This window comes from Phyllopteryx taeniolatus, chromosome 4 (assembly GCF_024500385.1).
Source record: "Phyllopteryx taeniolatus isolate TA_2022b chromosome 4, UOR_Ptae_1.2, whole genome shotgun sequence".
In the NCBI taxonomy this organism is placed as follows: domain Eukaryota; kingdom Metazoa; phylum Chordata; class Actinopteri; order Syngnathiformes; family Syngnathidae; genus Phyllopteryx; species Phyllopteryx taeniolatus.
This window is the reverse complement of record NC_084505.1, coordinates 28,831,320-28,843,765: the sequence shown is the minus strand read 5'-3', so window position 1 is coordinate 28,843,765 and position 12,446 is coordinate 28,831,320. Positions and strand designations below refer to the sequence as shown.

The window sequence follows — 12,446 nt, the reverse complement described above, 5'->3', positions numbered from 1 at the left end:
GAAGCAGAGGAACAGAAGGAGAGCAAAGGAGGCAGAGTGACAGCCGAAACGGCGATAGAGTGAAATGGGTTAGACAAGGCCAGCAGACAAAGAGCAGAAATAGGGAATTAACTGATAAAAGACGCGTGGAGAGGGTGGACAGACCCTGAGATGGAAGAAATAGTAGAAAAGCAGGGAATGAAATGGCAGAATGTCAGGTGAGGAGGAGCGGGCCAAGCGAGGAAATAAGACAATCGTGAAGTAAGAAAGACAAAAAAAAAATGCCTGTAATTGACCTTGGGCTATGGCAGGCTGATTGGAGATTAGAGATAATCGTGCTAAGGCTCCTGTCATCTGCAGAAGGACACACGCACACACATACACGTGTGCCCTGGGGTGACACACACATTACATACGGAAACACAGACACTCACACTGTCTTTCCGCCTAGTCCAATACGTCCTTAATAAAGCATACGTTTTCAATAAAAATGCTAATTATCTTCACACCGCTGCAAAGGTGAATATTGCTGCTGCGTGTGTGCGTGTGTGCATGTGTGTGTGTGTATTTGCAAAAAAAGAAAAGAAAAGAGGAATGGGAAAGCATAAGCTGTTCTTGTAAGCAAGAACATTTTGGAGGATTTGAAACATTATAATTATTTAATAATGTATGATATTACTATTATGTATGAATTATATTATTTTGGTTCCTTTAAATAAAAAACAAAAATGATAACTAGATTGCATCACCACTCTAAAATAACGCGAATACAGATCTTACCAGGCACAACATTAGGTACTCCAGGCTACTTATGCTACTGTTTTGATTGGGAGCTTTCAATTATTATTCGTTGCTTTTATTTTTACCAGATTGGAGAATGACTATCTGAGTGTTCTGAACACCTGTTTCAATTCCAGTATTAAACGGAATAATTCTGCCCAAAGGAGTTGTGCCACAGCAAGTGTAGTAGATGTGGTAGAACTTTCCAGAACTGACGTCACGATGCGTCTTGTTTAGACAGCAAATTGCAAAAACAAAACCGAATCGAAGTGCTAGTTGCACTTCATTTTGCCTCATTTACTTGGGTTAGGGGTTACGCAATTCATCAGCAATCAGTTACACAAGCACACACAACATTCTTGACAATCAAATGTATGATAAAGTAGATACAGTACTGAATTATGTGTCCGTTCTCTGTTTTTGCACAAAGCCACATTATATTTTGGATTTAACCTTGAAAAAACCTCAAGGTCTCAATCATCTGCTTTGCTCCGAGCGCTGAAATATGAAGCCTGCGATTCATGATGGATGTTTTGCAGCCCCTTCCTCCAAATGACAAGGAGCGATATCTCGAAACAGTCCAGCAATGAGCTCGCTGACTGAGAGGTTGGCTAATGTAGGAGCGCAAGGAATAGCGGTACAAATTGAACGGCATTTCTATGACATTTTGGCTGCCATTTGCTTCACTTGTTGCTGACGCGCGATTTTCATTGGTGGACTGCCACCTTGGACGCTCACGCACGCACGTTTGCCATTTTTTGGGAGGAAGCTCAGTTGAATTGAAGTGGTCGTTAACTGTCAGGAATTCCCGTCGACAGCATTGCCCTCGCCTTCGTTTTTGGAGTCTACCACCAGCTTTGTTTAACAGCTGCTTCAAGAAGTGCGCGACCTCCTTGTTTTGAGGCAAACAGTGGAACCTCGTAAGTCAAATGTGAATTTGCTTTTTCTTTAGCTTTTTTTCCCTGCGCTTTTTGCAACCCTCAAGATAGATTCTTTCCCTAAAAGACCAAATGCCCCCGATTAAAGCAAAAGGTGCTTCGACTAAAAATTTAAGTTCAGGGTGTCCACACTTATGTAACCAGCTTATAATAAATCACACAAGTAATTTCACTGTCTCCTTTTTTAACATTAGAGAGGGGGCTATTTTCATTTTCTACAGCAACCGCAAGACAATCAAAATAAAGTAAGTAACAAAAAATCGTGCTAATTTAATATTAAAAGAACAGTTAAAGGTTTTATGATGGCGGCATGATGGTTTGAGCATGGAACCAGTTTATTGTGTTTATTTTCTACGGGGAAAGATATCGTTCCAACAAATTTGGTGTCGACCATCTCGCACTCTTTTTCCTTCTCTCAAAATCACGTTTTAAGTTGAACACCATCTCCGACACCAGAGATTGCTTTTGAGGAGTTGTGCCAAGCCCCACCAGTTGCCATGCATTTTTCATGAGCTAGGGATTTAGTGCTCGCATATGTTTGCGTTTCCATATGTTTCTGCGTGTCACACGCCTTTGTGGGTGCTGCTGAGTCTTGGCTTGAATGTGTTAAATGCAATGTGGCCACGTTGCGTGGAGTCGTGTAGTGTCCTTGTGCTGCACAACAAATGGGACCCGATCCTACCAAATCTTCCACCTTTGATAAAGTATCACCTGTGCATCTTCTGCTCTCTGGGGAGCATTCCCATTCAGCAGGTAGCTAACGGTCTTGACAGACACAAAGGGAAGTGCCCGCGGGATTAGGTTTCTGCTATGTTCACAAGTCACTCACCCCCCCCGAGGGACTAAGGTGGAATGGAATTCATATGTTTTAAAGGCTCTGAGCAAGTGTGCACATTTCACTGAGGGGGCAACGTGAATAACCCTCAGCCAAAATGAGCTCTGAGGAGAGCGCTTTGACTATAATAGAGAGGGAATTGGGTGTTGGGAACGGAGCAAAGCAGCACAATCAGCCCGATCCCACACATCTGCGCAATCATGCACAAGAGTCGCGCAGTGGACTTGACGTCCACCAAGCATTCGCTTTTTAATGCTTCATCCCGGTAATCACATCCGTTTTGTGGTTTTCTTTTCTGCTGTTGCTATTAGCATACATTTTAAAAGCTTGCATCCTCAGGCCATTTCGTATTTCTGCCTGGTCTATCCTGCACTGTGAATAAGATCTGTTAAGCAAGCCGATGTCCTTCAACGCTCTGCTCTAATAGATGCCGTGCCTCAATTAGTTGCCTCCCGTATGATCCACTTGAACGAATAAATAACTTTACCCAAATTGACACCTCCATTTTTCCACTCAGGAAGAAAATAACAAATGGAGCAACGAGGTACTTTAATATCTGTACTATACGGCCTTGTAATTACATTTCCACGAGGTAGAACAGATAACTGCATGAGCGCAACGTATAGCGTGACGGCAGCGTGTAACAATTGTTGTTTTGTTCTCATGAGCGAGCTTCAGAGACTACGAGTAAAGTGGGGAAAAAAAAGGATAGCGACTGTCGCCGATGCACTTTCACACATTTATTGAACAGGACAGTCAAACACACAAATACAAACTGAAAACACTGGCAAGGATCATGGAGGAGATGCTAGAATTGTACTAAGCGCGTGGTAAATGGCCAACGCGACTGACCGGACGTCGCTCACTAAACCACGCCCCTTAAAGGCACACATCAACAAACCAATGGACTACTGTGTGTGTGTGCGTGTGTGACTTGGGGCTTTATTACACTTTAGAAGCATTTTATTCCCTTTCATTCTTAATAAAATGTATTTAATTTTTCTTTACTAAAAACCTAACCCCAAAAATGTGGTCTTTTTTGGGGGGGCTGGAACAGATTCATTGCATTTTAATTCATTTTAATGGGGGGGAAAGTAAATTTAAAAAGGCTTCCCTTTTTAATGTGCTGAAGGTAAATGAAAAGCCTTTTTACAGAGGAAGGTCTTGAGGTGATTTCTGAGGTTTTGCTGGGTGAGGAGTTCTTCGAGTCTCGTGTTCTGTGGTGGAAAAGAAGTCCCATTCCGTTCCTGTTCGAAAATGTCCTGTTGACCAATTAATCGACATCACCACCACCCTTACACAAGCGTTTGCATGAATAACACCCCTTCTTCAAATAAGCACCTGGTAGTTTGGAGTTGAGTGAACGAATGCTCCCTTAAACAATGTGAGGAAATTGTATACGATTCTTGCATTTTGTATGAAGCTTTTAAAGATGTTGCGAAAGTAAGTGAGCGTAACAGAAGAGGTGAAAAGCTGTCAGATAATGCCTCCTTCATGTAATTGTATTAGTCATCACACATGGAGAGCATCCTTGCACTTTCACAAGGTTAGCATGAAATATGACCACAATTATGAAGACCACAGATTTTATTATCGTGATTTCCTTATTATTGCATCGTTAATCAATTTTTGTCTCCTGTTTCTCTCTCTTTCTCTCTTTCTTTCGTCCTCGGCTGTTTTTCCCTTCAACTTTTTTTCTGTGGCCCGGGCAGAGGTCGAACAAAAAGGTAAGCCCGACATCCATAGTCCATGTTCTTTAATAGCGTTGCGGGCCTTCTGTTCAAAGCCCATCCATCTTATTGTCATTTGTGGTTATCTGAAGCTAGCCTGAGCTCAGCATGTCCAGGCAATTTAGAAACACTGCTTCTCGTTAGATACACTTCATATTATTCCGTGGTATGGGGGAGAACGTCACTTAACAAAACTCTCCAAGGGTCAAGCACACTTTTACGATGAGCCAATGAAGAGAGGATTGCTTTGACATTTAATATTTCATATTCTTCCTGTGTGATATGAAAATGACACCAGTGCTTGGAATACCCAATCAGAGTTCAATTAATATTCCCAGTCGGTCGAATACGATCTGGATGGAATCGCATTATCGAGGAGAATTGGAAATGAGCATCTGGCATGTCTTTTTCTGTGTGTGGTTTATATGTAATGTATAGTTTGTGTGCGGCATTCCAGTGAGGGTCCCCGTGACTCGGGTCACACTCGCCTCCCACAATTCACTGCGTCTCCCACATTGCTCATAAAACATGACCGCGGTATTTGAAGATGGGAATACCAAACACAGACCGGGGAATTAATTGTTGTAGCAATTGCAGCAACAGCAGGGGAAAAGCTTGACAGAAAGAGCAAGGCAGGAAGAAAGAGCCATACAACTAATGAGGAGCTGGGATGGGAGGGGAAGTGGGAAAGAGGGGGCGGGCAAATGTCTTCGCTGCAATATGCTGGTATTATCTGTCGCTGTGCTCTGCTCTCATAGTGGCTCATCACAACACAATCTCAGCCAAGTCGAGACACAATGTAAAATTAATGTACTTGTCAGGAGAAACTCAGGCTAGTTGACATTTTACATTTTATGCTTCCATAAGAAAGCCCCTAATGTCAAAATGGTGTTATTCATCCTTTAGTGTTTCTCTGCCCTGGAATTCTGCGAGGCGTGTACCAAAGCGAACATCTCTTTGAGTCCGACCACCAATCTGGCGCTTGGTGCAAGGACCCACTGCAGGCCTCAGACAAGATTTACTACATGCCCTGGACACCGTACCGCACGGACACACTGACCGAGTACTCGTCCAAGGAAGACTTCATCGCGGGCCGGCCGACCACGACGTACAAACTGCCGCATCGCGTGGACGGCACCGGCTTTGTCGTCTACGACGGTGCGCTGTTCTTCAACAAAGAGCGCACGCGCAACATCGTCAAGTTTGACCTCCGCACGCGCATCAAAAGCGGTGAGGCCATCATCGCCAATGCCAACTATCACGACACCTCCCCTTACCGCTGGGGGGGCAAGTCAGACATCGACTTGGCGGTGGACGAGAATGGACTGTGGGTGATCTACGCGACCGAGCAGAACAACGGGCGTGTCGTGGTGAGCCAGCTCAACCCTTACACCCTACGCATCGAAGGCTCCTGGGACACCAGCTATGACAAGCGCTCCGCTTCCAATGCCTTCATGATCTGCGGCGTCCTGTACGTAGTCAAGACTGTCTATGAAGACGACGACAACGAAGGGACGGGGAACAAGATTGACTACATGTACAACACGGACAAGAGCAAGGAGACCGGCGTAAACATACCGTTCCCCAACTCGTATCAGTACATCGCTGCAGTGGATTACAACCCGAGAGACAACCTCCTCTACGTGTGGAATAACTATCACGTGGTCAAGTACTCACTCGACTTCGGCAACAACGGTGAGTCCCAAATCAAAATCTCACCACTTCCTTTGATGCTCTATTTCCTTCGGATAACATAAGACAAATAAGTCCTTGGGCCGGCTGTTTTTTTGTTTTTTTTTCTTTTCTACATTTGCGCTACCTTAGCATTTTGTAATGACTCTAATAATATAATGCCAATTGCTTTTTCTGTTTTGCCATAAGGGAAACTGACAGCCACTAATCTTATGCCAATAATTAATTCTGAAAAATACCATTAAAGAGGACAGGATGAAAAATCGCCATCTGTGCCTACATAGTTCTCAATTATGATTCCCACCACCACCCAACTCATACGGTATCTGCATTTGTAGTGATTAAAGAAAAACCTGTGTATACCTTTAAAGTTGGATGGCATTGCCTTCTTTGATGTGAATCAAAAAGCAAGTTGAAAGAAAATATGCATGTTTTACTGATCTTTGTGTCGGCCTAAGAAACAAGCCTCATGAAACAACCAAAAATGTTTGATTAGAGCTATTATCAAAAGAGGAGTCGCACTACTTTCTCTAGGACAATGACATAAGGAAATGCAGCGGTCCTAAAAAAGTAGGATTCAATTGTATTTTCAGTTTTTCAACACGAGTCCCTAAATACGTGGCAACACGACTGTATGTCGGCCATACAAAATGATAACATTGAAAATATTTTGCAGTATTCACCTCATAATTGTACCATTATTAATGTGAGGATTGCTCACAAGAACTCCATTTAGCACACAAGTGTAAGACTAACCTACCGCAGAACGATTAGACCCTAAAGTGAAAAAGATTTTGCTAAAGTTGGAAAACTAATGAAAAAGACTGACAGTGAGAATTATGTCCATATTTAAGTATTACCATCATTGTCAGGATACAGTTATGGTTCAATAAGTGATGCTAGCTTTGTTCTTGGTGGCTACAGGAGTAAGAACTGCTCTTGTATTCATATACAGCATTCCAGCATTGTTCTCTTATGCAGCCACTGTAATGCATAAACCCATGTAACATACCTTCAAGAAGTGGAACGTTAACTTGAAAATCCAACTGCTGAAATACGACTTATCGGTGCCAAAATGCAAACATACAAAAGAAATCGCAGTGCAACAGGCCATTCTTCCTGCTCGCTAAAATGTGCTTGTTAATGTACACTGTTATTGTTACGTGCAATTTTGTTTCCTATTCGCTCTTGTTTTTTTAGTGCAGATTTGTGCACAGCGAAGCAGCTGTTTGATTAGATTATTTTTTTTTTTTAATTTGTTTATTTTCTTCTTTCTACCAGACACAACTGACAATGAGCCACCTACGCACAATGCATTGTTTTGGTTCTCTAGTGTGGGAAGAGGTTTGGTCTCTGTTGGTTCAAAGTTTAGCCAACAAAACAAACAGGCAAATATTAATATGCAGCTATCTGCTTTTAAATATGCACGCAGATGTTACTTGTCTCGTCGGATGAGCGACGTAGATGGATGAACCAGGCTATATTTGTGAGCGTATGGGGTCAAGTGGTATCAAGTTAAGAGATCACTTTAGACTCTTCAGTAATGTGATGTTTGAGCCAACTCTTGCCTCCTCTGGACATATAAATGTGTAAGCCTGAAGCCTTAAGGACTATTTTCCAGATGTAATCTTCTTTCAACACGTTCAATGGGGTCTTCAAGATAGTCTGGCTGCGTGTCTTATTAAATGATGTCTGAATTGGCGCATGCTCCTACATGCAGTTAAGAGGTGCAGTACTGCGAATTACAGAGAGAAGCGCCATCAAACTTTGTTTATACCGATCGGTGCTGTAAAGATGTGCGATGGTGTCCATCGCACGTGTGTAATGCACTTATGCTAATCCTATATCCTATACATTCATGATTGCGCATGCATGTTTATCGGTGTTCACTTGAGTGCGATCACTATCATAATGGAGCTCTGAGTGTGTCAGGAGGCTCTAAAGAGGAGATCAATGGGGATTCAATGTGTACAATGACCTCCAATGCATATCAACAAGCCAGACTGCTGACCGGCCAGAGATAAATACATACAATTGATTGTCCCGCTGCTTTACTCTGCGCCTCCCTCCACGCCATCGCTCAATGAAGACAAGGAATAAATTAGCTAACTCAACTGCATGATTTTCTCATTGTGGCGAAAATGGGGTGACAAGTAAGCCTCTTTTACAACGAGCCCGTGAAATTGCTGCATTGGAGCCCCAACTCTCAACTCAACTCAGCTTTAATTATAGAGCACAAAAAACAACCGCAGCTGAAACAAAGTGCTCTACATAAATAGAAATCGAGCATAAACCACAATAGCAATAATAAGAAGAATAAGAACAATAAAATATTCCATCCATCCATTTTCTGAGCCGCTTCTCCTCACTTGGGTCGCAGGCGTGCTGGAGCCTATCCCAGCTATCATCGGGCAGGAGGCGGGGTACACCCTGAACTGTTCGACAGCCAATCGCAGGGCACATACAAACAAAAAATGATTCACACTCACATCCACACCTACGGGCAATTTAGAGTCTCCAATTCATGCATGTTTTTGGGATGTGGGAGGAAAGCGGAGTGCGTGGAGAAAACCCACACAGGCACGGGGAGAACATGCAAACTCCACACAGGCGGGGCCAGGGATTGAACCCCGATCCTCAGAACTGTGAAGCTGATGCTCTAACCAGTCGTCCACCGTGCCGCCAATAAAACATTCCTTTAAAAAATAATAATAATACATCTCTTTTAAAAGATGGTGAGATTGAAATCCTCCCACAGTGGCTTTCTCTTAGGCTTGAGCCCAAACTGTCAGTGTCGTTTTTGGCCACCAACAGCCTATGTTTCTGGTCTCAAGGTGAGTTTGAGAGGTCAGATTGTCTGAAAGAAGGAGAGAAGAGAGTAAAGAGGAGAGGGAGTGCCACAGTTTGTTTTGCCATTTGTTGCAAAGCTGTTAGTCAATGAGAGAGAGGAACATGATCGAAGTCTCCACTGGCCAGTTTGAGGGCGCCAGGATGCTGAAATTGTAATCAGCTGCTCATTGTTGAATGTAAACTGACACCTGGGAACAGTTCATTCGTTGGCAAGTAGTAACCTCACATCCTCCGTAATGATCAATCGAAGGGACGGTTAAAATATCCCATTCAGTTCTCTCACTCTCTTGACTTGACTTGAGCGGCGGCTCTCGTCCCTCTCTAAATCTCCGCGATGCTTTCTTCGCCTAGTGGATGGTCGCCGGCTCCATGTTAGAGGCAAGGCAGTAGTTCCTCGCGGTTGTAGACAAAACATAAAAAGTATTAGAAAGTGAGTTGGAGCTGCTCCAACAGGCCGCTGTCTGTCATCGCCGGCAAGTGACTCTCAAACGGCAACCTCACGTAAAAACAGATGAAGTGGATAATGTTGTAATTTGAAAAAGAAAAATAACTCATCGTCTGTAGGCTAAGAGTGGTCAAAGAGACAGCGTTGCAGATTTAGCGTATTTCTATTTCTTACATTCCCGTATTCAGGCCAAGGAAAGGAGGCCATGCGAAGAGTTCCATGTCATCACTGATTTCGCTCTACTTTTCTCTCACCTCATATGGATTTCTTAGACGTCACACAAGACAAAAGCGGGGCCATAAAGGAAGGGGAGATTTTTATTTTTTGTAACAGTTGCGCAAACAGTTAATACAGGACAACTTTCAAACACAACATTTCAAAAGATCAGATTATGAAACAGACTAAAGGCACTATATACACCCTTTCATGAAGAAGACTAACACTTTTACTCGCTCAATTATAGTCGGCAGCTCAGTAGCGTGGAATTGTCGTTCACCTTTCAAATAAGATTCACAAACCTGAACTATAGCTGACGACGTTGCTTTTATCAACTGCTAGTTCTGAACTGCTTTGACGAAGCAAACTTTCTGATATTCATTTGAATTTGCGTTAACAAGAAAGTTTTTCTCCACGGCAGGGAGGCTTTGCAGTACACAGAAAAACTTACGCAGCTGCAACAAATCTGTTGGACTCTTGCATTGCACGTTACTAAGAAGACCTTTTTGTATTTTTTTGTAAAAATACAATTCTGATTCTGGGCTTCGCTCAAGGCCGAGTGTAGCCGCTCGCTAGCACCGAGCTTTAACGAATAATATACGATAATCAAACTGTTTTGCTTTAAAACTTGAAAATTATTCTTTATTATTGGTTCCCAGGGAGGAAATTTTAGATAAATTCATGAAGTAGTATTTTTTTATGGAGAAATGCTCTTAAACTGACATCCATTTTCACAAATTGGTGATCAGTCCTCATTTCTCCCCAATTACCTCAGTTGAGGCAGATTTTCCAACTGTTTCTAGAAGTTACATTGTCTTTGTTGAGTTGTTGAACGCATCACTAACAATCGGTTAGTGATCGAAAAACGATCAATTAATGTATTAATTATTTGTCATTGCAGACTCCTTGCCTCATATTAGATTTCCAAGAGTGAGTGTGCGTCTGAAAATAAAGGAAGTTTCTAAGTCTCTTATTTAGGACTTGATTATCAACAATCAATTCCACATAATTGAAAAAAAATTAATGGAATAGAATCCACATCAACTCTGTAATATTTGACTTTTGTCCAAATGTCCATTATGATATGTTTTTAATACTTTGTTGTCCTTTTTAGCGTGGAGGGGACAAGAGAAAGTCTTTAAAAGTCTCCTCGATATGCCATGTTAGCGCCAATACAGCGGTACAGCTCAGTTAGAAAAAAGATCATAATAATAAACAAATAAAAACTCCTGTAAGGATTCCTTTAAGAATCCAACTTTGAATATCACAAGGAGGAAATCTTTGTGGGCTAAATTAAAGGTGACACATAAATACCCCCATGTAATGCACCAGATTGACACAGTAAGTAGGCAGTGAAAATGTGGCTGTTTGAAATGCATTTCTTTTCTCTCTCTTGGCACTTGAGAAGAAAGTCAACTGCCTCATTTTATTTTGTCCCACGTCTGTTTGTGTTGAGTCTTTTGTCCGTTGAGTCCCCCATTCTCTCGCTCGTCAGCGCGCACACAAACACTCACAATGGCAGGAATCTCAACATTTCCCCTTCCCTTATTCATAGATCTTTCTTTTAGTCAGCTCTGTTTTTCCTCGCTCTTTGCTCCTTATCTCCCGCTTAATCTGCCCCCTTTTTCTGTTCTCGGCTCCTTTCCGAATCGCTCGAGGAGCGTCCTCAGATGTATATGCTATCGAGGCTGTGTGCATGAATGTCAAAAGTCACTTCTCGACGTTGCCCTTCTCTCCCACCCTAAATTTCCAAATATTCCCATGCAAACTCACTACTGTTTATGGACTTGTTTCATCATGTCTTCTTAGATGCATATTATAGAGGCCGAGCCTACGCAAGCAGCATGGCGCAGATGAAACGTTTGAATAATTTAACACATCCAGTCTCCCTTGCCGTGCTCTTTGGAAAGTTTTTTTTTTCCTTCTTTCTCCCCAACAAAGTCGCAAACGTAATTCATGTTGCATCTGGATCCTTTCCCAGCTCATTTTGCCACATCCTGCTTCACGGTGTTGCGCTGATCATTTCTATTTAAGTTCCTGCGAGAGAAGCCGCTTGCGCAGAAGGCATTTAAAAAGGAAGGTAATAAGGCTGTGCGGTATATACGGTATACCGTATATGGACAACCAAGCTGGTAAAAAACAAAATGAAACAAACAGCCACCCGTCCTTCCTGCTTGCCCGGCTCCTCGGGAACTGTCGTTGGAATGCTCGGTGCTGGATAGCTAGCGGATAGCTAGTGACGTTCCACGGTGTAGAGGTGCTCCTCGCAAATGCTCGCCTCCGTGGCAGCGAATAAGCACAACTTTTGACACGAATTATCGTCACTGAAAGAGTACGAGGAGCTAAGCATGCGACACAGCGAGCAATAAGCGAGAGACACACAAGCAATGCTAAGCTAAGCTATTGTGAGCAGCGAAACACTAGAATAAGTGCTCAGTTGGTACAGTGCACTTTTTGCAAAAGTCTGGCTTGAAAAAAAAAACTCAAATGACTGTAACTGTAGTAGGTTACAGCATAGGTCAGCCAGGAGGAGGAGCCTATAAGGTAAAAAGTATATTAATATATTGTATATTACATATTTATACTATCAGCAATGTTATTTGTTTGTTTGCATAATAGAGTATTGAATTTCAATTTTGAGTTTTGAGATCTGTACAATAAATGGTCCCAAAGGTATATCTTCTTTTTTGTTTTTTATCATCTTGTTTTATCAATTTAGCTCTGCTGAAGGACACCCATTCGAAAAATACTTCCATTGCAACTTTTACACTTAAGTTTATATTGCGATATATACCGTACGTGTGAAGGGATTAAATGAATATCATGAGGCCATATCGCTCAGCCCAAGAAGGCCGTGACCAAAAATAAGCAAGACTAATTAAGTAACTGACTGATTGACTGACTTATTTACCTAGTGTCTATCTACTATCTCCTGACCGACATACATTCATCATTAATTACTTTCCTACTTATTTACGTAC

The 12,446-nt window shown here is 42.3% G+C and overlaps 1 protein-coding gene across 20 annotated transcripts in view; it reads left to right on the top strand.

The window, feature by feature from the left end:
• adgrl3.1 (adhesion G protein-coupled receptor L3.1) overlaps window positions 1–12,446 on the top strand; it is a 149,442-nt gene that overhangs the window by 73,989 nt on the left and 63,007 nt on the right. For all 20 annotated transcript variants that reach the window (XM_061771351.1, XM_061771367.1, XM_061771364.1 and 17 more), the window contains exons 6-7: window positions 4,245–4,259; window positions 5,169–5,957. In XM_061771351.1, coding sequence (XP_061627335.1) covers window positions 4,245–4,259; window positions 5,169–5,957 — 804 coding nt within the window. The remainder of the gene's footprint in view (window positions 1–4,244; window positions 4,260–5,168; window positions 5,958–12,446) is intronic.